This window comes from Rana temporaria, chromosome 10 (genome assembly GCF_905171775.1).
Source record: "Rana temporaria chromosome 10, aRanTem1.1, whole genome shotgun sequence".
In the NCBI taxonomy this organism is placed as follows: Eukaryota; Metazoa; Chordata; class Amphibia; order Anura; family Ranidae; genus Rana; species Rana temporaria.
This window is the reverse complement of record NC_053498.1, coordinates 147,099,913-147,126,103: the sequence shown is the minus strand read 5'-3', so window position 1 is coordinate 147,126,103 and position 26,191 is coordinate 147,099,913. Positions and strand designations below refer to the sequence as shown.

General features: G+C 50.6%; 1 protein-coding gene across 1 annotated transcript in view; it reads left to right on the top strand.

The window, feature by feature from the left end:
- Positions 1 to 3,987: 3,987 nt before the first annotated feature.
- The window catches only part of ZBTB48 (zinc finger and BTB domain containing 48), a 33,588-nt gene continuing 11,384 nt past the window's right edge, over positions 3,988 to 26,191 (top strand). Inside the window, exons 1-6 of the mRNA XM_040326500.1 lie at positions 3,988 to 4,087; positions 8,512 to 9,204; positions 14,794 to 15,071; positions 17,864 to 17,975; positions 19,945 to 20,037; positions 25,065 to 25,151. Coding sequence (XP_040182434.1) covers positions 8,515 to 9,204; positions 14,794 to 15,071; positions 17,864 to 17,975; positions 19,945 to 20,037; positions 25,065 to 25,151 — 1,260 coding nt within the window. The 5' untranslated portion in view covers positions 3,988 to 4,087; positions 8,512 to 8,514. The remainder of the gene's footprint in view (positions 4,088 to 8,511; positions 9,205 to 14,793; positions 15,072 to 17,863; positions 17,976 to 19,944; positions 20,038 to 25,064; positions 25,152 to 26,191) is intronic.

The following is a 26,191-nucleotide window of genomic DNA, read 5'->3' as shown; positions in this document are numbered from 1 at the left end:
GGAGGTCATTGCAACTTTTTATCTCGCACGGTATTTGCGCAGCAATTTTTCAAACGCGTTTTTTTTGGGGGGAAAAAACAGTTTCATGCTTTAAAAAAAAACAAAATCTGTAGTTAGCCCAATTTTTTTGCATAATGTGAAAGATGAAGTTGCGCCGAATAAATAGATACCTAACATGTCACGCTTCAAAATGGCACACGCTCGTGGAATGGCGCCAAACTTCGGTACTTAAAAATTCCCGTAGGCAATGCTTTAATTTTTTTTTTTTTTTTTACTGGTTACATGTTTTGAGTTACAGGGGAGATATAGTGCTAGATATAGTGCTCGCCCATGACGCTGACGCGTGTGCCCGGCAGGCGCGATCACCGCCGGGCACCCGCGATCGCTCATTACAGAGCGAGGACCGGGAGCTGTGTGTGTAAACACACAGCTCCCGGTCCTGTCAGGGGGAGAAATGCCTGATTGTCTGTTCATACAATGTATGAACAGCGATCAGTCATTTCCCCTAGTGAGTCCACCCCCCCTACAGTTAGAACACACCCAGGGAACAATATCTGAATGATGCCTGTAGATGCACCCATCATTCAGATACCCCCCCCCCCCCCCAGGACAAAACAAACATTTCTTATATTGCAGTTTGCCAATTCTTAGGCCCCATACACACGGGAGGATTTATCCGCGGATACGGTCCAGCGGACCGTTTCCACGGATAAATCCTCTCGAGGATTTCCGCGGATTTCTATCCGATGGAGTGTACTCACCATCGCATTGAAATCCGCGCCGAAATCCTCTGGCGATGACGTGTCGCGCTGTCGCCGCGATTATGACCCGGCGATGTGCGCAACGCTGTCATATAAGGAATTCCACGCATGCGTCGAATCATTACGACGCATGCGGGGGATCCCTTCGGACGGATGGATCCGGTGAGTCTATACAGACGAGCGGATCCATCCGTTGGGATGGATTCCAGCAGATGGATTTGTTCTGCATGTCAGCGAATATTCGATCTGCTGGAAATCCATCCCAGGGGAGATTTATCTGCGGAAATAGATCCGCTGGAGTGTACACACCATAGGATCTATCCGCTGAAACCCATTCGCTGGGATTTATCTGCGGATGGATTCTATCGTGTGTATGGGGCCTTAGATGTCATGGCTGCATTCGTTTTATATTTTTGAATTTCTTTCTTTTTTTTTATCTGGTAATCCAGCCAGCTATCAGGGCCCGTCAGTGCCAGCTATCAGTGCCACTCATCAGTGCCGATAAGTGCAGAATATACTGTAAGTGCCTCCTCATCAGTGTCCATTGGTGACCAGCAGTGCCACCCATAAGTACCCATCATTGCAGCCTCTCAGTGCCGCCTATCAGTGCCGACTGGTGCCACCCATGAGTGCCCATCAGTGCCGCCTATCAATGCCCATCAGTGTCGCATATCAGTGCCCATCATCAGTGCCTGTCAGTGCTCATTAGTGCCACCTCATTGGCGCCACCTCATCGGTGCCGCCTCATCAGTGTCCATCAGTGAAAGAGAAAACTTACTTGATTACAACATTTTATAACAGAAACTAAAGAAAAACTTTAAAAAAAAAATCAATTTTTGGTCTTTTTTTATTTGTTTAGCAAAAAATAAAATCTGCAGAGGTGATAAAATACCACCAAAAAAAAAGCTCAATTTGTGGGAACAAAATTATAAAAATTCTGTTTGGGTACAGTGTAGCACGACCGCGCAATTGTCATTTAACGATGAATCGTTCCCGATGTACGTCGACAGAATGGAACGGCTGCGTACATGGGTACAGGTACATCCCCTTTAATTTGCGAGCCGTGTGGTCGCGCATGCGGCGCCGGCGACCCTGCCGTGAGTTCCATGACCGATGTCCCGCGATTGGGGTCACAGAGCTGAGGAACGGGGAGATGTCAACACAACATCTCCCCTGTTCTTCCTAGTGACATGCCACTGATCGTGTTCCCTCTCATCAGGAACAGCGATCAGTGACGTTTCACGGCAAGCCACGCCCCCTAACAGTTAGATTCGCTCCCTAGGACACACTTAACCCCTTCAGCGCCCCTACAGGTTAACTCCTTCACTGCCAGTGTCATTTTTACAGTAATCAGTGCATTTTTATAGCACGGATCGCTGTAAAAATGACAATAGTCCCAAAATGGTGTCAAAAGTGTCCACCATAATGTTGCAGTCACGATAAAAATCGCTGATCGCCGCCATTACTAGTAAAAAAATTATTAATAAAAATGCCATTAAACTATTCCCTTATTTTATAGACGCTATAACTTTTGCGCAAACCGATCAATAAACGCTTATTGAGATTATTTATTTATTTTTTAACCAAAAATATGTAGAAGAATACGTAGCGGCCTAAACTGAGGAAACATTTCGTTTTTTTATAATTTTTTGGGGATATTTATTACAGCAATAAGTAAAAAATATTGCCTTTTTTTATCCAAATTGTCGCTCTATTTTTGTTTATAGCGCAAAAAAAAAAAAAACGCAGAGGTGATCAAATACCACCAAAAGAAAGCTCTATTTGTGGGGATGGGGGGGGGGGGGGGGGGGGGGGAGGACGTCAATTTTGTTTGGGAGCCACGTCGCAAGACCGCGCAATTGTCAGTTAAAGCGACGCAGTGCCGAATCGCAAAAAGTGGGCCGGTCTTTGGGCAGCAAAATGGTGAAGCGGTTAAACAGCGACAGCGCTGAAAGCTGAAAAATGTACCTGGGGCAGGAGTAAGTGGCTAAGTGCCCAGTATTGAAAGGGGTTAAACACCACTAGGTAGATTCAGGTAGAAAGAAATAAACTTACGGCGGCGTAGCTTAGCGTGTTTAGGCTACGCCGCCGTAAGTTAGCTAGGCAAGTACATGATTCACAATGTACTTGCCTGCTAATAAACGGCGGCGTAGCCTAAAGCGGGCGGGCGTAAGGGCGCCTAATTCAAATGTGTGTTAGGGGGGCGTGTTGTATGTTAATTCTGCTTGACCTCACGTTTTTCACGTTTTTGTTTTACTGCGCATGCGCCGGGCGCCTACATTTCCCAGTGTGCATTGCGGCTAAGTACGCCACACAGGCCTATTGATTTCGACGTGGACGTAAATCGCTATTCGCGGACGACTTACGCAAAGATGTAAAAATTTCGAATCTCTAATCGCGAACGGCGGCCATACTTTAACATTGTTATTCCACCTAATAGATGGAATAACTTTAGGCCTGATAATGGCTTACGGAAACAGCGTAAATCGACTGCGGCGGCCGGGCGTACGTTCGTGAATCGGCGTATCAACTCATTTACATAATCTACGCCGACCGCAATGGAAGCGCCACCTAGCGGCCATCCGAAATATTGCAATCTAAGATAGGATGGCGCAAGCCGTCGTATCTTAGATATGTTTAAGCGTATCTCTGTTTGAGCATACGCTTAAACATAAGTCGGCGTAGATTCTGAGTTAGGTCGACTTATCTACTGATAAGCCGGCCTAACTCTTACTGAATCTACCTACACCAAAAGTAAGCTCTATTTGTGTGAAGAAAATGGGGTTACAGCGTAGCATGACCGCGCAACCGTCAGTCAAAGTGTGAGAGCGCTGTAAGCTGAAAAAAAATAGCAAAGTGTCATTTCTTTAGTGTTGTCACATGAAAAGATTTACACAAATGTGAGGGGCGTACTTACTGTTGTCAGACACTGTATTATTCAATGTGACTGAGGGGTGTACTTACTTTTGTGACACACTGTTTTATTCAATGGGAGAATCACTTCACACACGCACATTGCCACAACCAAGATGGCGGCCGCTCAATGCCCCGCCTGCCTCACTCCCACCCCCTGACTCCTACCCAGCAGCCCCGTAGACCAGAGCGGGGGGTCGTTATAGCCTACGGGAGGATAACATTCCCGATACGGCAACCGGGGGCGACGGAGGGGGGGTTACCATTAATAGCTTTGCCACAACCAAGATGGCGACCGGCGGGACGTCCTGTGTGAAAATCCCGGACGTCACGTGACATGAGATCTCGCGATCTCGGGCGGACACAGAGGAACCTTCCTTGGAGGTGCAGAGACTGAGCCGGGGGACTGGCAGGTATATAAGCGGGTGCTGGGGAGTGTATTCTTTCTAGGACACCCCCACACAGAGGAGGGGGGGCGGAGTGTGAGTCCTGGAGACCCCCCCTCCATCAGTGTAGGAGGGGGGCGCCGCCATGATTTTCTATGGCTCAGCTGGTCAGCAATTCTCCCTTTGCAGGTTCCCATCCCAGGAAGGACATCTGCATGGAGTTTGCATGCCCCCCCCCCCCCCATGTGTGGGGTTCCTCCAAATCTGGTTATCTGCATTAAATCAGCCCCCCAAGACCTGTATAATTCTGTGTTTGGTTTTTAAAGGGATGAGGCGCCAACGCGGGGTGTCCTGCGCATGCACAGTGTCTGTTATGTGATCGGCGGGTTCTGTGTGCCGGGGTTCCCACATGTGTGCGGAGGGTGTTAAGCGCCAGTTGTGTGCGCACGCTGAATCTTCCTGCGCAGGGAAAGGATGCCAAACTGCCCCACTCCCTTTCCCCTTCAGGGCGCCCACCCCTGGAATACGGCATTGCGCCCCTCCTGCCCACCTTGTGTGTCCCCGTGTTCTATCAGAATACCGCTACCCATCAGAAAATATGCGACGGAAGTGACGTTCTAAAGCAAAAAAATAAAAATGCTGCGCATGCATTCCACGGCGCCACGCGTTCCAGACACTTCAGGATCCGACGGGTATCAGTGATTCTGATAGAACGCCCAATGAGGACATCTTACTACACAGAGTCAAATCTCCAATAATGTGAGCGTCTATCAAAAATATGGTGTGTTGATATCTGTGATGCTGTTTGGATGTTGGCGCTGAGCAATGCGGGGTGTGCCAACATGGCCGCCGCCTTCCTACTGCTGGGTGTGCCAACATGGCCTCCTCCACCTTCCTACTGCTGGGTGTGCCAACATGGCCTCCTCCACCTTCCTACTGCTGGGTGTGCCAACATGGCGTCCACCACCTTCCTACTGCTGGGTGTGCCAACATGGCCTCTGCCACCTTCCTACTGCTGGGTGTGCCAACATGGCCTCTGCCACCTTCCTACTGCTGGGTGTGCCAACATGGCCTCTGCCACCTTCCTACTGCTGGGTGTGCCAACATGGCCTCTGCCACCTTCCTACTGCTGGGTGTGCCAACATGGCCTCCTCCACCTTCCTACTGCTGGGTGTGCCAACATGGCCTCTGCCACCTTCCTACTGCTGGGTGTACCAACATGGCCTCCGCCACCTTCTTAATGCTGGGTGTGCCAACATGGCCTCCGCCACCTTCCTACTGCTGGGTGTGCCAACATGGTGTCTGCCGCCTTCCTACTGCCGGGTGTGCCAACATGGCCTCTGCCACCTTCCTACTGCTGGGTGTGCCAACATGGCCTCTGCCACCTTCCTACTGCTGGGTGTGCCAACATGGCGTCCGCCACCTTCCTACTGCTGGGTGTGCCAACATGGCGTCCGCCACCTTCCTACTGCTGGGTGTGCAAACATGGCGTCCGCCACCTTCCTACTGCTGGGTTTCACCGTCTTTCAAAACGTAACATCAAAACCGCATCACAGATATCAATACACTATATCTATTTATATCTGCTCACTTTCTAATGTTACTCTGAAATTCATAAATCTGAACACTGGGCCTGGATGAGGGGGGGGGGCAATCCCAGGAGGGGCCGGTGTTCTATCAGATTACCGCTACCCATCAGAAAATGTAACGTAAGTGATGTTCCAAACCAAAAATGCTTACTGCGTATGCCCCAATGCATTTATTTTTTTGCATTTTCTGATGGGTAGCGGTATTCTACTGGAACACGGACTCCGTGTTCTGTCAGATTAGGAAACCTATTAGAAGGCATTGCGGCCATGTTGGAACGCTTGCGCAATAAGCATTTTTGTTTAGTAAGGGCAGGGGAAGATGGGTGAAGGGGGTAGGGAAAAGGAGGGAGGAGTGGTTTGTGTAGGGGAGAGGAGGGAGGAATTGTAAGGGCAGGGCATGCCGCGATTTTGTACGCCAAGGTGTGAAAGCAGCCTAAGGGCACGGAAAAGTGGGTTATGTAGGGAAGAGGAGGGGGAAATAGTAAAGGCAGGGGAAGATGGGTGAAGGTAGGGAAGAGGAGGGAGCCATGGTAAGGGCTGGGAAGAGTGGGTTATGTAGGGAAGAGGAGGGAGGAGTGGTAAGGGCAGGCAAGAGGGAGGAATAGTAAGGGCAGGGGAAGATGGGTGAAGGAGGGAGGAGTGGTTTGTGTAGGGAAGAGGTGGTAAGGGCAGGGAAGAGGAGGGAGGAATGGTAGGGGCTGGGAAGAGTGGGTTATGTAGGGAAGAGGAGGGAGGAATAGTAAAGGCAGGGGAAGATGGGTGAAGGTAGGGGTAGGGAAGAGGAGGGAGGAATGGTAGGGGCTGGGAAGAGTGGGTTATGTAGGGAAGAGGAGGGAGGAATAGTAAAGGCAGGGGAAGATGGGTGAAGGTAGGGGTAGGGAAGAGGAGGGAGGCATGGTAAGGGCTGGGAAGAGTGGGTTATGTAGGGAAGAGGAGGGAGGAGTGGTAAGGGCAGGCAAGAGGGAGGAATAGTAAGGGCATGGGAAGATGGGTGAAGGAGGGAGGAGTGATTTGTGTAGGGAAGAGGTGGTAAGGGCAGGGAAGAGGAGGGAGGAATGGTAAGGGCAGGGAAGAGTGGGTTATGTAGGGAAGAGGAGGGGGAAATAGTAAAGGAAGGGGAAGATGGGTAAAGGTAGGGGTAGGGAAGAGGAGGGAGGCATGGTAAGGGCAGCGAAGAGTGGGTTATGTAGGGAAGGGCAGGGAAGAGGAGGGAGGCATGGTAAGGGCTGGGATGAGTGGGTTATGTAGGGAAGAGGAGGGAGGAATAGTAAGGGCAGGGGAAGATGGGTGAAGGGGGTAGGGAAGAGGAGGGAGGAGTGGTTTGTGTAGGGGAGAGGAGGGAGGAGCTGTAAGGGCAGGGGAAGATGGGTGAGGGTAGGGAAGAGGAGGGAGGAATGGTAAGCCCCCGTTCACACCTAGACGTATATACGCCTGTAGTGCGATGCCGCAGCAGCCCCGAGACGCCAGAGGGATGATTTAACATGCACCTCTATGGAGATGGCTCACATCTCCACGCCGAACGCCTGCCGCCTGAAAAAAAGTCCCGGACCTTTTTTTCAGGCGGCTTTCGGCATTCGGTATAGGAGATGTGAACCATCTCCATAGAGGGGGTGAAGGCTGCATTCACAATCGCGGCGTTTTATCGCCGCAAATCGCGGTACGAAACGCCGCTATTTGTCGCCGCAATTCGCGGGACAAAACGCCGCGATTTTGTACGCTGAGGTGTGAATGCAGCCTAAGGGCACGGAAAAGTGGGTTATGTAGGGAAGAGGAGGGAGGAGTGGTAAGGGCAGACAAGAGGGAGGAATAGTAAGGGCAGGGGAAGATGGGTGAAGGAGGGAGGAGTGGTTTGTGTAGGGAAGAGGTGGTAAGGGCAGGGAAGAGGAGGGAGGAATGGTAAGGGCAGGGAAGAGTGGGTTATGTAGGGAAGAGGAGGGGGAAATAGTAAAGGAAGGGGAAGATGGGTAAAGGTAGGGGTAGGGAAGAGGAGGGAGGCATGGTAAGGGCAGCAAAGAGTGGGTTATGTAGGGAAGGGCAGGGAAGAGGAGGGAGGCATGGTAAGGGCTGGGATGAGTGGGTTATGAAGGGAGGAATAGTAAGGGCAGGGGAAGATGGGTGAAGGAGGGAGGAGTGGTTTATGTAGGGAAGAGGTAGTAAGGGCAGGGAAGAGGAGGGAGGAATGGTAAGGGCAGGGAAGAGTGGGTTATGTAGGGAAGAGGAGGGAGGAATAGTAAGGGCAGGGGAAGATGGGTGAAGGTAGGGAAGAGGAGGGAGAAATAGTAAGGGCAGGGAAGAGTGGGTTATGTAGGTAAGAGGAGGGAGGAATAGTAAGGACAGGGGAAGAGGAGGGAGAAATAGTAAGGGCAGGGAAGAGTGGGTTATGTAGGTAAGAGGAGGGAGGAATAGTAAGGGCAGGGGAAGATGGGTGAAGGTAGGGGCAGGGAAGAGGAGGGAGGAATGGTAAGGGCAGGGAAGAGTGGGTTATGTAGGTAAGGGCAGGGAAGAGGAGGGAGGAATAGTAAGGGCAGAAAAGATTGGTAATTGTAGGGAAGAGGAGGGAGGAGTGGAAAGGGCAGGAAAGATGGGTGAAGGTAGGGGAGGAGTGGTAGGGGCAGAGATCACCACCATTCCTGAATTCCTATTGGGTTATCCTACCAGCATGCTTCACGTGTCCTGAATGCTGTTAATGTGTCTGTTGCCCTTTAATCCTGCCCTTGCCCTTGGCTCATGCAGGACAAAGTACCAGATCTCTCCAGTCCCTCATACTTGCCTTCCTTTTGCTCCCCGCCTCTCCATTCAGTGGGGAGTGAAGGGAACGTTCTCCTATACGAGGATCTTCCAATGTTTTGTGTTCTTCTTCAGGTCATGGATAATGTGTTCATCCAGCACAGCATCAAGGTCCTCCAAGCCCTCAACAAGCAGAGAGAAGCGGGCCGCTACTGCGATGCCACCCTCGTCGTTGGCGATCTTCAGTTTAAAGCCCACTGGAGTATCCTGGCTTGCAGCAGCCCGTTCTTCCAGAGCCTTTATGGAGACGGCCGCTCCCCAAACATTATCCTCCATGAACGCTTCTCGGAGGTCATGGGCCTCCTCCTGGATTTCCTCTACACGGGGGAGCTGACTCTGTCCCATCACAATGTGGACAAGGTCCTCTCGGCCTCCAAGGAATTGGGTGTTTTTGAAGCTGTTGAGGTCTGTGAACGGTTCCAGCCAAAGTGTTTTGAGCCCGTTGATCGGACTGAAGATTTTTTCCAACAGTCTGGAACGTTGGAGACTTTGAACGGACACCTGAAAGAGGCGGAGGAGTCGGATGGAGAGGATACGCTAAAGGGAATATCGGAGCTCGGCAACGTGCTGGCGGACAGTGAAGTCCCAGCGGAGCCGGGCAATGAACAGGACGGCAGCCTTTCCCTGCTCCAGGGGACGGTGGAGATTACTCCATTTCAGGAGGTCGTCTTGAAGGACCCAGAAATTGTGGAGAGGAGGGAGTTTAAGAGGCAGAGGCGCGGGCAGAAGAACGAGCCGTGTATTGGCAGCGATGGAGACTGTATAACGGTAAGTCTGTGGAGGTTCCCGGCTCTCCAGGCCATGGTACATGTGATGGTAGGTGGCCACAATCCATTGGGCCTGTTCTGTAACGACCATTTGAAGCTTATGCAAGCCATTGAGTGTCAGGAACATACTCCGCCATTTTTAGCCACATGGGCAACAGACATCTTTATCCAACTATGGAAACGGAGTGGGAGGTGTGCAAATTGTGGAACCACCTAGTTCTTGTTACCCAATTCCATCCTTGGTGTCAGGAAGGCCTCATAGGTGTTTAACCACTTAACCACTTCCCTACCGGCCCATAGTAAAATGACGTCCACAAAGAACCTCTGCCGTTCAGAGTGGACGTCGTATGATGTCCTGGGCTTTGCGGGTGGATATCTGAATGATGCCTGCAGCTAGAGGCATCATTCAGATATCCTTCTCTTGTGCCGGCGATTCTGCACAACGTAAGAACGATCATAGCGGCGGTTCCGCTGCTAGATCGTTCTTACAGGCGGCGGGAGGGGACATCCCCCCCCTCCCGCCGTCATCCGGTGCTTCTCCGGGCTCTCCCGTGCCATCGGGGGCCCGGAGAACGAATCGTCCGGCGCTCGCAGGAAGCATAGAGATGACTGGTGACCAGATGGTCACCAGTCATCTCTATGACCGTCGGAGGACCCGGGCGCGATGTGATGACGTCACGCCCGGGTCCCCGTAAGTAAACAAAGCCGCGATTGCGGCTGCTAAGCAACAGTAAACATGAGATCGGTGAATTTTTTTTCACCGATTTCATGCTTTCAGGCCTGGAGGAGAGATGTGGGGTCTTATTGACCCCGCATCTCTCCATAAAGAGTACCTGTCACACACATTCCTATTACAAGGGATGTTTACATTCCTTGTAATAGGAATAAAAGTGATAATAAAAAAAAAAAAAAATCTAATAAAAAAAGTGTAAAAAAAGAAATAAATATGTAAAAAAAAAAAAAGAAATAACATTTTTTTTTTTTAACGCCCCTGTCCCCAGTAGCTTGCGCGCAGAAGCGAACGCACACGCAAGTCCTGCCGACATATGTAAACGCCGTTTAAACCACATATGTGAGGTATCGCCGCGTGCGTTAGAGCGAGAGCAACAATTCTAGCACTAGATCTCCTCTGTAAATCTAAACTGGTAACCTGTAAACATTTTCAAAGCGTTGCCTATGGAGATTTTTAAGTACCGAAGTTTGGCGCCATTCCATGAGTGTGCGCAATTTTAAAGCGTGACATGTTAGGTATCTATTTACTCGGTGTAACATAATCTTTCATATTTAAAAAACAAATTGGGCTAACTTTACGGTTTTGTTATTTTTTTAATTCATGAAACAATTTTTTTCCAAAAAAAAGGCGTTTGAAAAATTATTGCGCAAATACCGTGCAAAATAAAAGGTTTCAATGACCGTCGTTTTATTCCCTATGGTGTCTGCTAAAAAAACATATATAATGTTTGGGGGTTCTGCGTAATTTTCTAGCAAAAAAATTATGATTTGTACATGAATTGTATTGTGACTGTACTGTCTTCCCTGATGTAAAGCGCTGCGCAAACTGTTGGCGCTATATAAATCCTGTATAATAATAATAATAATGTAGGAGAGAAGTGCTAGAATAGGCCCGGTATGGAGGTGGGTATAAAAGCCCGGTATTGAAGAGGTTAAGGACCCATTTACGCCGATATACGTCGGCAGAATGGCACGGCTGGGCACATACACGTACGTGGCTCTTTAAGCCCAGCCGTGGGGTAGCGCGCCGTGTGCACACGACCCGGTCCGAAGCTTCCATGGCCGCGGGACTCGCGGACCCAATCGCCGATGGAGTCCCGCGATCGGTCCTACGGAGCTGAAGAACGGGGAGAGGTGTGTGTAAACACAGCTTCCCCGTTCTTCACTGTGGCGGCGGAATCGATTGTGTGATCCCTTTCATCAGGGCCGGGGCAACCACCAGGCGGACCAAGCGGCCGCTTGGGGCGGGCAGGTCCGCAGCCTGGGATGGGGCGAAAAAATGACTTTTTTTTTTTTTTTATTGTCCGGAGTTGCCGGCGCCCGGTGTCCCGCTCCAGAGTCTCTGCTGCCTGACTAGTAACTCCCCCCAGCAGGAGATCGTGGCCAGCACTAGCTAAACTTCTCTTCCTTCTCTGCTGAAGGGAGCATGCTGGCTGCTTGTAATTTTTTTTTGTGATGGACGCTGATGAGCTGACCAGCCAATCTGCATGCACCTAGCCCTATCATGTGCATGCAGATTGGCTGGTCAGCTCATCAGCGTCCATCACAAAAAAAAATTACAAGCAGCCAGCATGCTCCCTTCACCAGGAGAGAAGAGAAGTTTAGCTAGTGCTGGCCACGGTCGGGTTTGTCACATGCTAATGATGTTATTGATGTTAGGAAGCAGCATGGATGGAGGGTAAGTCACAGAAATTGTGTGTGTTACTGTGCCCCCCCCCCCCCCCTGCAGACTTTAATTAAACTCCTGTTTAAAGGGAAACCTGGCTGAGGTTGACAGGCTGGCATTGTGAAGATGGATGAGGATGACTCTGGGTGGATATGAGAGTTACATTGTGGAGATCCTCTTCACAATGTAACTCTCATCCCCACAGAGTCATCCTCATCCATCTTCACAATGCAACACAATCATCTTCATCCCCACCCAGCACCATCCATCCCTCTCTAACGCATCCCCTGCACCATCTATCCCTTTCCACAACACATCCCCACCCAGCACCATCCATCCCTCTCTAACGCATCCCCTGCACCATCCATCCCTTTCCACAACACATCCCCACCCAGCACCATCCATCCCTCTCTAACGCATCCCCTGCACCATCTATCCCTTTCCACAACACATCCCCACCCAGCACCATCCATCCCTCTCTAACGCATCCCCTGCACCATCCATCCCTTTCCACAACACATCCCCACCCAGCACCATCCATCCCTCTCTAACGCATCCCCTGCACCATCTATCCCTTTCCACAACACATCCCCACCCAGCACCTAGCACCATCCATCCCTCTCCACAACGCATCACCACAAAGCATCACCACCCACGCCAAGCACCATCCATCCCACTCCACAATGCATCCCCACCCACCCCTCTCCACAACCACTTCTCTGTACCCCCCTCCTCCACAACCACCTCTCTGTACCCCCCTCCTTAAAATGACTAAGATTGTATTTTTTTTTCTTTTTTAATAATTATGAGGTGGCACTGGTGGGCAGTAATGAGGTGGCACTGATGGACACTAATGGGCTGAACTGGTAGGCAGTGATGAGGTTGCACTGACAGGCTGAACTGGTGGACACTAATGAGGTGGCACTGTTGGACACTGATAGGCTGCACTTTACCTCTCCACCCTAAACAATAACCTCCTCCCCAACCTAGATTTTCTGAGATAATGAAAAAAAAAAAAAAATATCGGCCGCCCCAATTTTGAAATATCGGCATCGGTATCGGCCAGAGAAAAACCCATATCGGTCTACCTCTAGTCTGCACTGTAGGGGTGTCTGCATTGTAGGGGTGTCTGTACTGTGGGGGTCTGCACTGTAGGGGTGTCTGTACTGTGGGAGTCTGCACTATAGGGGGGTCTGTACTGTAGGGGTGTCTGTACTGTGGGGGTCTGCACTATAGGGGTGGGGGTCTGCACTGTAGGGGTGTCTGTACTGTTTCGGGTTGGGGTCTGCACTGTAAGGGTTTCTGTACTGTGGGGGGCTGCACTATAGGGGTGTCTGTACTGTGGGGTATGGGGGTCTGCACTGTAGGGGTGTCTGTACTGTGGGGGTCTGCACTATAGGGGTGGGGGTCTGCACTGTAGGGGTGTCTGTACTGTGTCGGGTGGGGGTCTGCACTGTAAGGGTGTCTGTACTGTGGGGGTCTGCACTATAGGGGTGTCTGTACTGTGGGGGTCTGCACTGTTGGGGGGTCTGAACTGTTGGGGGTGTCTGTGTAATGGGGTCCAGAGGTGCAGGGTGCTATGTAATGTAAAGGGGTCCAGTGGTGTATGGTGCTGTGTAATGTAAAGGTGTATATTATACTAAGAATTTCTGGTGTGGCGTGGTTACAAAAGCACAAATTAGTGTGTTTTTTTATATAAAAAAATTATTGAAAGAAACATTTTTGCAAGGGAGGTGGGTGGCCGTTGGGGGGGGGGGGGGGGGGCGCCAAAATGGAGCTTCGCTTGTGTAGGCAGAAATCCTTGCACCGGCCCTGCCTTTCATAGGAAATCGCAATCAATGACGTCACACCTACAGCCACACCCCCCTACAGTTGTAAACACACATGAGGTCACACATAACCCCATCAGCGCCCCCTTGTGGTTAACTCCTAAACTGCAACTGTCATTTTAAATGCATTTTTCGCTGTGAAAATGACAATGGGGTCCCAAAAATGTGTCAAAATTGTGCGAAGTGCCCGCCATAAAATCGCTGATCGCCGCCATTAGTAGTAAAAAAAAAAAAAAAATTAATAAAAATGCAATAAGACTATTCCCTATTTTGTAAACGCTATAAATTTTGCGCAAACCAATCGATAAACGCTTATGGCGATTTTTATTTTTATTTTATTTTTAAAAATAGGTAGAAGAATACGTATCGGCCTAAACTGAGGAAAAAAAATAATGTTTTATATATTTTTGGGGGATATTTATTATAGCAAAATGTAAAAAATATTGCATTTTTTCTCAAAACCGTCGCTCTATTTTTGTTTATAGCGCAAAAAAAAAAAACACGCAGAGGTGATCAAATACCACCAAAAGAAAGCTCTATTTATGGCGGAGGCTCTTTACCACGTGATCAGCCGTGTCCGACCACGGCTGATCACGATGTAAACAGGAAGAGCCGTTGATCGGCTCTTCCTCACTCGCGTCTGACGGACGCGAGTAGAGGAGAGCCGATCGGCACCTCTCCTGACAGGGGGGGTTCGCGCTGATTGTTAGCGCAGCCCCACCTCGGATGCCAACACTGGACCACCAGGGAGTTCCCCCCCGGTGCTCAATTATTATAAAAAAAAAAAAAATTAACACAATCGATGCCAATCAGTGCCCACAAATGGGCACTGACTGGCAACATGGGCACTGACTGAAATGATGCCCAGCAATGCCACCCAGTGTCCATCAGTGCCACCCAGTGTCCATCAGTGCCACCTCTTAGTGCCCATCTATGCCCAGTGCCGCCTATGAGTGCCCATCAGTGCCACCTATGAATGCCCATTAGTGCAGCATACCAGTGCCGCCTATTGGTGCCCATCAGTGCCGCCATATCAGTGCCCATAATTGAAGAAGAAAACATACTTATTTTCAAAAAAAATTACAGAAAAAAATAAAAACTGATTTTTTTTTTCAAAAATTTCGGTCTTTTTTTAGTTGTTGCGCAAAAAATAAAAATCGCAGAGGTGATCAAATACCACAAAAAGAAATCTCTATTTGTGGGGAAAAAATGATAAAAATGTCATTTGGGTACAGTGTAGCATGACCGCGCAATTGTCATTCAAATTGCGACAGCGCTGAAAGCTGAAAATTGGCTTGGGCAGGAAGGTGCGTAAGTGCCCCCCGGTATGGAAGTGGTTAAAGAAGTGTCTGTTGTGTTGCAGTGGGAGTTGGAGGTGGACCAGATCCATGACGTCATAGCAGATGGCTCCGATTATATGGAGGATGACCTGGATGAAGACTTTGTCCTGGAGAGGAAGATGCCAAGCTCCAGGAGGAGGTCCTGCATGCCAAAGAAGATCGTTCCCTTGGAACCGTCCACCAATGACTCCATGGCTGATGGGGAAGAGCTGAAGAACAAAAAAAATGCCAACGCCCCCGTGGAGTGTCCCATATGCCACAAGAAGTTCCTCAGCAAGTATTATCTCAAAGTCCATAACAGGTAATGCAACAAGGCCATGCTCACCCTAGATCAGGCTTTCTCAACCTTTTAACTAGGGTTGTCCTGATACCAGTATCGGTATCGGGACCGATACCGAGTATTTGCGGGAGTACTTGTACTCCCGCAAATACCCCTGATGCCTAAATAGAATACTTGCCCCCCCCCACCGCCGCCGCCGTATATCGCAAATCCGCCGTTGCCACGTTAATCACCGTGCGGCAAACATTACAGGCACCTTTAGTTTGAATAGCTGTTTTGCCCGCCGCGCCGTGTATAGACACTCCCCCTTGGACGGATCTGTCCAATCCCGAGCAAGGGGGAGTGTCCTTTAAGGAAAACAGCTATTCAAACGAAAGCTGCCTGTAATGTTCGCCGCACGGTGATTAACGCGGCGGCATCATCATTAGGTATGGGGGACATGGCTGGATATATGTGGGGGGACATGGCTGCATCTATGTGGGGGGACATGGCTGCATCTATGTGGGGGGACATGGCTGCATCTATGTGGGGGGACATGGCTGCATCTATGTGGGGGGACATGGCTGGATATATGTGGGGGACATGGCTGGATATATGTGGGGGGACATGGCTGGATATATGTGGGGGGACATGGCTGGATATATGTGGGGGACATGGCTGCATATATGTGGGGGGACATGGCTGCATATGGGGGGGGGACATGGCTGCATTTGGGGACACATTTAAAAAAAAGTATCGGTATTCGGTATCGGCGAGTACATTAAAAAAAAAAAAAAAAGTATCGGTACTCGTACTCGGTCCTAAAAAAGTGGTATTGGGACAACCCTACTTTTAACCCTAGAGCAGGCATGTCCAAAGTCCGGCCCGTGGGCCAATCGCGGCCTGCGCTCCGGTTTTGAACAGCCCACCTGGTTATCTGGAACTGTATATCTTTTGTGGCCCTCGACGATCTCCCAGCGCCGGGGGGGGCACAAAAGATATATAGGCTGCTCCCTTGGAGGGGACAGGGAGGAGGCAGGACGAGTGCCGGACATAGAGGAGGAGAATTTCCTGTTTACGGGCGGCCTCTGTAATAGAAAGCCCTGTCTCCGGCGCTGCCATTGGACGACTGTTCTGTCCATCAAAGGAGGCGGGACTTTCTATTAAAGAGGCTGCCGTGTAAACAGGAGATTTTCTTGTAGGTAATCAAGGGAGGCCCCCCTCCCTGTCCCCTCCAAGGCTGCAGATGGATGGGCATCAATCAGGCTGCACTGATGGCAATGGTGGGTGCTGCAGATGGGCACTGACCCTTATTTTGCTTCACAGTTCGTTATTTAAAATTTGTTTTTTTTATTTAATTTTTTTCTGAAACTTCCCTCTTAAAGTGAAGGTGCGTGTTATACGCCAATAAATACGGTATATCCAAATAATAATAGATACCTAACATGTTACGCTTCAAAATTGCACATGCTTGTGGAATGGCGCCGTCTTCAGTACACTGGTTACATGTTTTGAGTTAGAGTAGAGATCTAGGGCTAGAATTATTGCTCTCACTCCAACGTTCGCGGGAACACCTCACGTCACGTGTGGTTTGAACACAGTTTTCAAATGTGGGCAGGACTTACGTATGCGTTTGTTTCTGTGTGCGAGCACACGGGGACAGGGGCACTTAAAATTATTATTTTTTTTTTTGATTCTACTTACCGTATATACTCGAGTATAAGCTGAATTTTTCAGCACATTTTTGTGTGCTGAAAATGCCCACCTTGGCTTATACTCGAGTCACTTTTTTGTGCCTGATCTCCCGGACTTTGGGGACCCGGTACCGGCCCGCTGTAGGTCCCCTGGACCCCAAACTTGGCACACGTGTAGCCCCACTCTTCTTCAAGTGTTCAAAGCTTGTTGTCCGGGGGACCTACAGCCGGGGAGCACTGATTTTTCAAAGTTGGGCACCCCTTCCATAGACTCCCATGTTAAAGCGGGAGTTCACCTGAAAAAAAAAAAATTAAGATTATATTCATGATCATTTTGTCTAGGGGAATCGGGTAGATGTATCTCTAAAACGGTAAGTACTGCTTAGATTTTAATAAAACTACCCGATTCCCCTTCACAAAATGAACATCGATCTAAGGTTAAAAATGTATATTTCCGGGTGAACCTCCACTTTAAGCGGTCATTTCTCTGGTGAGTTTGGGGACCCGGTACCAGCCGGTCGTAGGTCCTCTGGACCCGGAGCTTGGCACACATGTAGCCCCATTTCTCCTCTACAGGTTTGCAAAGTTTGTTGTCTGAGGGACCTACGACTGGGGAGCACCGATTTTCCAAAGCCGGGCACCCCTTCCATAGACTCCCATGTTAAACGTCAGTCTAAGCATGGACACAGTGAGGCATGGGCACAGTGAAGCACAGTGAGGCATGCAGATGGACACCCTAGGCTTATACTCGAATCAATACGTTTCGGCTTATATTTGGGTATATACAGTACTTTTTTTATTTTGACACTTTAAAAATCCCCTCTTACACAAAGGTCACACAGGTGCCCCCCCCCCACCCCACTTGAAAGAGTTCTCCTCCATTCCTGTTCTGATATCTCAAGTCCCAGGACAACAGTCGTCGGGACAAATGGTGCAAATCTCCCCAACAGGGACACGGGCAGCAAAATAAACTTAATGGGGGTTCTGACCCCGCCGCCACTCTGTGTCCAAAACTTTAAAAAGTTTTGGCTTTTAGAATAGACTACAGAAGAAGGTTCAATGCTTTGAGCGCCACCCCTCTGCTATTGCTGGAAGTTTTCTATCATGACACTGAGACGCCATTGTTTTGTTTTTCCATAGAAAGCACACGGGGGAGAAACCTTTCGAATGTACGAAGTGCGGGAAATCCTACTTCAGGAAGGAAAACCTTTTGGAACATGAAGCCCGGAACTGTATGAGCCGAACCGAACAGGTGAGTCCAAAGGACCCGAACACATGATCAGAAAATATGTACGAAAAATACAGATTGTGAAAACGATCGTACGATAATCTGATGGGTTAGTACAGAGCTTTTCAGAGCCGGTCACAACCCATGCATCTAATACAGTACAGGCATACCCCGCTTTACGGACACTCACTTTACGTACACTCGCGAGTACAGACATACCCGCGAATGTACGTAAAGTGCCTCACAAGTAAAAAATATTCCCGCTCCATGCACCCACACTAGACGGAACTGAAGCTCTGAGCACGTAGCCTGCCCTGTTCCAGTGTGCTCTTCCTGTATCCTGGCCACGTCCCCACCTTCAGTGACATCACATCCACTCAGTGGTTCTTCCGACTTCCCTGTCAGCCACAGAATGCCATCCAGCCTCTCCACAGCACTGTCCTCTGTGCACAGCGTGATGTCCGGGGGATAGATTGGAGCGGTCCCCCTTGCATTCGATGAGCTTATTTACATGTGAGTGTTCCCCTGGCGCCCACCCTACAGCCCCTGGCGCCCACCCTACAGCCCCTGGCGCCCACCCTACAGCCCCTGGCGCCCACCCTACAGCCCCTGGCGCCCACCCTACAGCCCCTGGCACCCACCCTATAGCCCCTGGCACCCACCCTATAGCCCCTGGCACCCACCCTATAGCCCCTGGCACCCACCCTATAGCCCCTGGCACCCACACTACAGCCTAGAAGTGAAAAAATGCATTGCTTCACTTTTTAAGTACATTTTTCATTTTACATACATGCTCCGGTCCCATTGTGTACTTAAAAGTGGGGTATGCCTGTATATGTGGAATAAATACTGCGCTGTCTATGTGAGATATAGTCAATAATATAAATACAAATAAACGTGACTGCTGCTGCAACGAACCATGTGAGACACACACAAAAATAAGAATGTTATAATTATATATAAAAAGCTGCGCTGCAAATGCGGTTACCTAAACCGTAGAAATTGTTGATATTAAATGTGAACCCAAAATGTGACAACACAAGTAAGTGAATAACATAAAATCGTGCTGGAAAATTCTAAAGGTAAAAAAAAAAACAGCCCCCCGCTTCTTCTGACCGTACAGATAAGCTGGATGTACAAATAAGAAGTCACAAAAAATGTTGATAATAAATGTGGACCAAACATAAATCGACACAATTACGTGAATAATATGAACAGTGCTGAAAAGTTCTAAAAGTAAAAGGACAGCCTCTTGCTCCAGTAGACCATGCAGATAAACTGGATATACAAATATAAGGTCACAAGAAAAAGAAGTCCTCCAGTGAATAAAGGATGGTGGTTATGCACAATGTAACACCCAGGAGATGTGCCGTGATCACGCAGAAAGGAATCCTCCACCACATAGCGTTCTAGTGTTGGTGACGTCTGCACGCCTCTCCTCCCTACGCCGTTTTGTCAAATGTTGACGTCTTCTAGGGGCACGAGCGGCGTGCTGACTCACGCACGCCGCTCGTGCCCCTGGAAGACGTCAACATTTGACAAAACGGCAAAGGGAGGAGAGGCGTGCTGACGTCACCAACACTAGAACGCTATCATCCCGGGAGGACGGGCGGAATCGTTTTTAAAGCCGGCTGGCTTGATATTTTTACACGCGGATATACAAATATAAGGTCACAAGGAAAATAAGTCCTCCAGTGAATAAAGGATGGTGGTTGGACTCTGTTGTAATGGGAGGAGGGATTGAAGAATCTGATGTGATTGGGTGTTGGGGGGGGGGGGGGAGAATGAGGACTCTGATGGGTGTGGAGGGGACTTAGAACTTAGATGTAATGGGGGGGGGGGGGGGAACTGAGGACTCTGGTGTGATTTGGGGGGGACTGAGGATCCCGAAGAGGGGGAGGGGTGACTACCACGGAAACTGATAAAGAAATGCGATTGGAAAAATAAACCTGGCTCCGATCTCGCTCTAAAGTTTTTCCCTTTACCATTGCAGGTGTTTAGCTGCACGTCTTGTCACGAGGTATTTAAAAGACGGATGGAGTTGCGGCTTCATATGGTGACCCACACCGGAGATATGCCTTATAAGGTGAGAGATGGGATTGGTTACATGTGATATGCGGGGCGTGGCATCAGAGTTTTCGGCAGTGGGCGGAGACTTTCCCATTCCAAAATAAAATAGTCAGACTGAGCACTGCCCAGCAATTCATAGGAAGCTTTTTACTTTTATGATTGAATACAAAGCTTCCTCTGATTGGCTGAGGCAAAGAGATGGGCAGATGACATGACACTCTCCACCTCAGCCAATCGGAGGAAGCTTTGTATTCATTGCTCGCCTAAAAACTCCTGCCTGCAGCTCCTCAGGACCGGCGCGGTGTCAGCGCCGGTCCTGGTGAGAAAAAAAATAAATCAGATTTTTTTCAGCAAATCGATTTGATTTCGATTTGACCTTGCAACTCGATTATACGATTTTAAATCATTTTTTTTCCCCCCAGCCCTACTTGTGACAGTCCTGGGAAAATCCTATTTGCCCCCAAAATTCTCCTGCCCTGCTGTTGCTTAAAAAATTGGGATGGAGTAATGTCCCAAGGGCCGGATAAAAGCAAGCGGAGTGACCACTGGGCTTAGATGATGCTGGACGTCCTCCAGCCTAGAAATGAGACGGCTCTATCTGAATTGCTGCAGCCTCTAATGCACTTTCAGCTATTCATTCCTATGGTGGGAGCCGTTCTCCTGGCTGGGGCTGATGGTGGGAGCCGTTCTCCTGGCCGGGGCCAATGGTGGGAGCCGTTCTCCTGCCTGGGGCCAATGGTGGGAGGCGTTCTCCTGGCCGTTGCCAATGGTGGGAGCCGTTCTCCTGGCCGTTGCCAATGGTGGGAGCCGTTCTCCTGCCTGGGACCGATGGTGGGAGCCGTTCTCCTGCCTGGGGCCGATGGTGGGAGCCGTTCTCCTGCCTGGGGCCGATGGTGGGAGCCGTTCTCCTGCCTGGGGCCGATGGTGGGAGCCGTTCTCCTGGCCGGGGGCCAATGGTGGGAGCCGTTCTCCTGGCCGTTGCCAATGGTGGGAGCCGTTCTCCTGGCCGTTGCCAATGGTGGGAGCCGTTCTCCTGGCTGGGGGCCGATGGTGGGAGCCGTTCTCCTGGCCGGGGCCGATGACGGGAGCCGTTCTCCTGGCCGGGGCCGATGGCGGGAGCCGTTCTCCTGGCCGGGGGCCGATGGCGGGAGCCGTTCTCCTGGCTGGGGGCCGATGGCGGGAGCCGTTCTCCTGGCTGGGGGCCGATGGCGGGAGCCGTTCTCCTGGCTGGGGGCCGATGGCGGGAGCCGTTCTCCTGGCTGGGGGCCGATGGCGGGAGCCGTTCTCCTGGCTGGGGGCCGATGGTGGGAGCCGTTCTCCTGGCCGGGGCCGATGGTGGGAGCTGTTCTCCTGGCCTTCATAGGCAACGCAACACTCGTCTCCCCCCCCCCCCCCCCCCCCCCCCCCCCCCCTCCTCCTCATTGTGTATCCTCCTTCCTCTCTATAAAGACGCACGGATTTCATCACGCAGTGTAGGGCGCTGTTCTGTGTGTTGCGGTTTGGCAGGTCTCTCTTATTGACTTCATAGCGGGCGGTTATGTGAGACGAAACTCTCCTAATATGGGAACAACCCTGACGAGGGAAGACGGCGGCGGACAAGTCACTTCAGTTCACCCGGGGAAAGCGCTGGGTGTCTGCGGAGGAGAATGTAGATCCGATAAGCGTTGTGTATGTTCTGTCCTGGAAGCACGCCACGTTTCCTATAGGGGCCAAAACACCCCGCCAGCCTTAAAGCTCAACTGCAAGGGTTAAATGCTTATCTAGGTCTCGGGGACGACACTCTTTACTTAAAGCGGATCTCCACTCTAAAGTGGAGTCCCGCTGATCGGCACCCTCCCCCCCTCCGGTGTCACATTTGACACCTTTCAGGGGGGAGGGGGTGCAGATACCTGTCTACAGACAGGTATCTGCACCCACTTCCGGCCCTACGATACGGGCAAAGGACGGGTTTTTTCTCCGCTTCCCGTCGCCCCCCCGTTGTATGCTGGGAACACTTGGCTCCCAGCACACAGCGGGAGCCAATCGGCGGGCGCAGCGCGACTCGCGCATGCGCCGTAGGGAACCGGGCAGTGAAGCCGGAGCGCTTCACTTCCTGGTTCCCTCACCGTGGATGGAGGGGGGAGCAGCAGGGTGACGAGCGATCGGCTCGTCATCTGCTGCGATCACCGCTGGACTCCAGGACAGGTAAGTGTCCTTATATTAAAAGTCAGCAGCTGCAGTATTTGTAGCTGCTTGCTTTTAATATAGTTTTTTAGTGGCACATCCGCTTTAACCTCCCCCAATCCTCTATATTGCAAGACTGCCCCCCCCCCCCATGCTCTAAGCAGTTGGACGCCCTCTGAGGTCATTAACCACTTTGGCCCTGGAAGGTTTTAACCCCCCCCCCCCCCTTTCATGACCAGGCCATTTTTAGTGAATCGGCACTGCGTTACTTTTACTTTAACATAGGATGCATTTAAGGTGAAATAACTCAAAGGTTTTACAACCCCTTTAAGGTTTCTTGGCAACTCGAAGTTTCAGCTCTCTCCATAAATTTTCTATAGAGTTGCCCCCCAAAAATGGAACTTCCGCTTTTTGGATTCCCCCTCGGGGGGGGGGGCGGGAAGGGGGGCGGGGGAGATACCTGTCTAACACAGGTATTTGCTCCCACTTCCGGCGAAAGATCGCAGCAGCTTCTGCAGAGATCTACGCCATGTCCGGCCCCTCCACACCCCCCCTCCTGTCTTCTGGGAGACGCACAGGTCCCAGAAGACAGCGGGGACCACTCAGAACACGCAGCGCGACTCTCGAATGCGTATTAGGGATGCCGCAAGGATTCACTTTTTGATTCCCATACTGAAGATGTCGGCGCCTCCACCCAGAGCCGAGGGACAGGTCGGCTTCAGGTGAGGACATCGCGGGCTCCCTGGACAGGCAACTCGAATGTTTCGGCTCCCTCCTTACATTTTCTATAGGATTAAGATCTGGAGTTTGGCTAGGCCACTCCATGACCTTAATGTGCTTCTTCATGAGCCACTCCTTTGTTGCCTTGGCGGTATGTTTTGGGCCATTGTCACGCCTGAAGACCCATCCATGACCCATCTTCAGTGTTCTGTCTGAGGGAAGAAGGTTCTCCTCCAAGATATTACAATACATGGCCCCGCCCAGTGGCCCCTCAATGCGGCAAAGTCGGCCTGGACCTTTATCAGAGGAACAGCCCCAAAGCCTCATGTTTTCCCCTCCATGTGGCTGTAGGGATGGCGTTCTTATGCTGCGTACACACAATTGGAATTTTTTTCCGTGGATTTTTTTTTCCGACGGAATGTTGGCTCAAACTTGTGTTGCATACACACGGTCACACAAACGTTGCTGGGAAATTCCGATTGCCAAGAACGCTGCTGACGTACAACACTACAACGAGCCGAGAAAAGTTCAATGATTCCGAGCATGCGTAGAATTGATTCCGTGTGTCGGGATTGGATACAAATGGTCGGAATTTCTGACAAGAACTTTTGTTGTCGGAAAAATTGAGAACCAGCTCTGAAACATTCGTTGTCGGAAATTCCCGCAGCAAATGTTGGATGGAGCGTACACACGGTCAGAAAATCCGACCAAAAGCGAAGCAATCGAACATTTGTTGTCGGACATTCCGATCGTGTGTAAGGTGGCATTAGACTTTTCTTCCTCCAAACGCGGCGAGTCCCCCTCCTCAAGAAGACACATGTACAGCCATTCCAATGAACAGCTGCATTTGATGGGCGCTGGCGAGGCTGCATTTGATGGGCGCTGGCGGGGCTGCATTTGATCGGCGCTGGCGAGGCTGCATTTGATGGGCGCTGGCGAGGCTGCATTTGATGGGCGCTGGCGAGGCTGCATTTGATGGGCGCTGTTGAGGCTGCATTTGATGGGCGCTGGCGGGGCTACATTTGATGGGCGCTGGCGGGGCTACATTTGATGGCCGCTGGCGGGGCTGCATTTGATGGCCGCTGGCGAGGCTGCATTTGATGGCCGCTGGCGAGGCTGCATTTGATGGCCGCTGGCGAGGCTGCATTTGATGGCCGCTGGCGAGGCTGCATTTGATGGCCGCTGGCGAGGCTGCATTTGATGGCCGCTGGCGAGGCTGCATTTGATGGGCGCTGGCGAAGCTGCATTTGATGGGCGCTGGCGAGGCTGCATTTGATGGGCGCTGGCGAGGCTGCATTTGATGGGCGCTGGCGAGGCTGCATTTGATGGGCGCTGGCGAGGCTGCATTTGATGGGCGCTGGCGAGGCTGCATTTGATGGGCGCTGGCGGGGCTGCATTTGATGGGCGCTGGCGGGGCTGCATTTGATGGGCGCTGGCGAGGCTGCATTTGATGGACGCTTAATTAAAAAGGTGGGGTATACATGGGTAGGACAGAGGGGGAGGAGCCAGGGGGGGGGCACCAAAATGAGGTTTCGTCTAGGGTGTCAAAAATCTTTGCACCAGCCCTGCTCACGAAGAAGCATATTAAGGTCATGAGGTGGCCTAGTCAGTCTCCAGACCTTAATCCTGTAGAAAATGTATGGAGGGAGCTGAAACTTTGAGTTGCCAAGAGACGGCCAAGAAACTTTTTAAGGATTTAGAGAAGAGAAGAGAGGGGCAAAATCCCTCCTGAGATGTGTGGAGACCTGATCACCAACTACAAGAAACGTCCGACCTCTGTGCTTCCCAACAAGGAACCTCCCCCGAGTACTAAGGGGATCAAATACTTATTTTACTCCATTTATAACATTTGTATCCTGTGTGTGCTTTCTGGATTTTGGTTGATATTCTGTCTCTATCATATCAAATACACCTGTGATAACAATTATAGACCCTTCATTTCTATGTAAGTGATCTGCAGGGGATGCAATTATTTCCACCCCACTGTATTTATCAAATAAACCTTTAAAATGTAAATTTACCTTTTTCAAAAAAAAAAAAAGCACCCAAAAGCTGAACTCAAGACGAACTAAACAGATAAAATGCATAGTTATTGGCTGTTTGTATTTGCGGCCCTCTCGCCTGTTTTCATATTCGGTTCTTCTCCTGTGTCCCCTGCAGTGCTCTACTTGTCCTCAGCAGTTCATGCAGAAGAAGCATCTGCAGAGTCACATGATCAAAATGCACGGAGAGCCAAAACCCCACGCTGTGAGTATGAGGGTGCTGGGTGACCAATGCCAGGGGGGGGGCGTCCTGACCCTCTCCAATGAGGGGGTCACAATATTTGTGGATTAGACCCAAGAGAACAGAAAAGTCTGTAGTCACAGTCATTCGGATACCTTTTACCACTTTCCTTGCCCAGCTTAGATGGTCAGAGACTGCAGACAGCATGCAAGAGATGGTCAGAGACTGCAGACAGGATGCAAGAGATGGCCAGAGAGTGCAGACAGGATGCAAGAAATGGTCCGAGAGTTCAGACAGGATGCAAGAGATGGTCAGAGAGTGCAGACAGGATGCAAGAGATGGTCAGAGACTGCAGACAGGATGCAAGAGCTGGTCAGAGAGTGCAGTCAGGATGCAAGAGCTGGTCAGAGAGTGCAGGCAGGATGCAAGAGCTGGTCAGAGAGAGCAGACAGGATGCAAGAGATGGCCAGAGAGTGCAGACAGGATGCAAGAGATGGCCAGAGAGTGCAGACAGGATGCAAGAGATGGTCAGAGACTGCAGACAGCATGCAAGAGATGGTCCGAGAGTGCAGACAGGATGCAAGAGATGGTCAGAGAGTGCAGACAGGATGCAAGAGATGGTCAGAGAGTGCAGACAGGATGCAAGAGATGGTCAGAGAGTGCAGACAGGATGCAAGAGCTGGTCAGAGAGTGCAGGCAGGATGCAAGAGATGGTCAGAGAGAGCAGACAGGATGCAAGAGATGGCCAGAGAGTGCAGACAGGATGCAAGAGATGGCCAGAGAGTGCAGACAGGATGCAAGAGATGGCCAGAGAGTGCAGACAGGATGCAAGAGATGGCCAGAGAGTGCAGACAGGATGCAAGAGATGGTCAGAGAGTGCAGACAGGATGCAAGAGATGGTCAGAGAGTGCAGACAGGATGCAAGAGATGGTCAGAGAGTGCAGGCAGGATGCAAGAGCTGGTCAGAGAGTGCAGGCAGGATGCAAGAGATGGCCAGAGAGTGCAGACAGGATGCAAGAGATGGCCAGAGAGTGCAGACAGGATGCAAGAGATGGCCAGAGAGT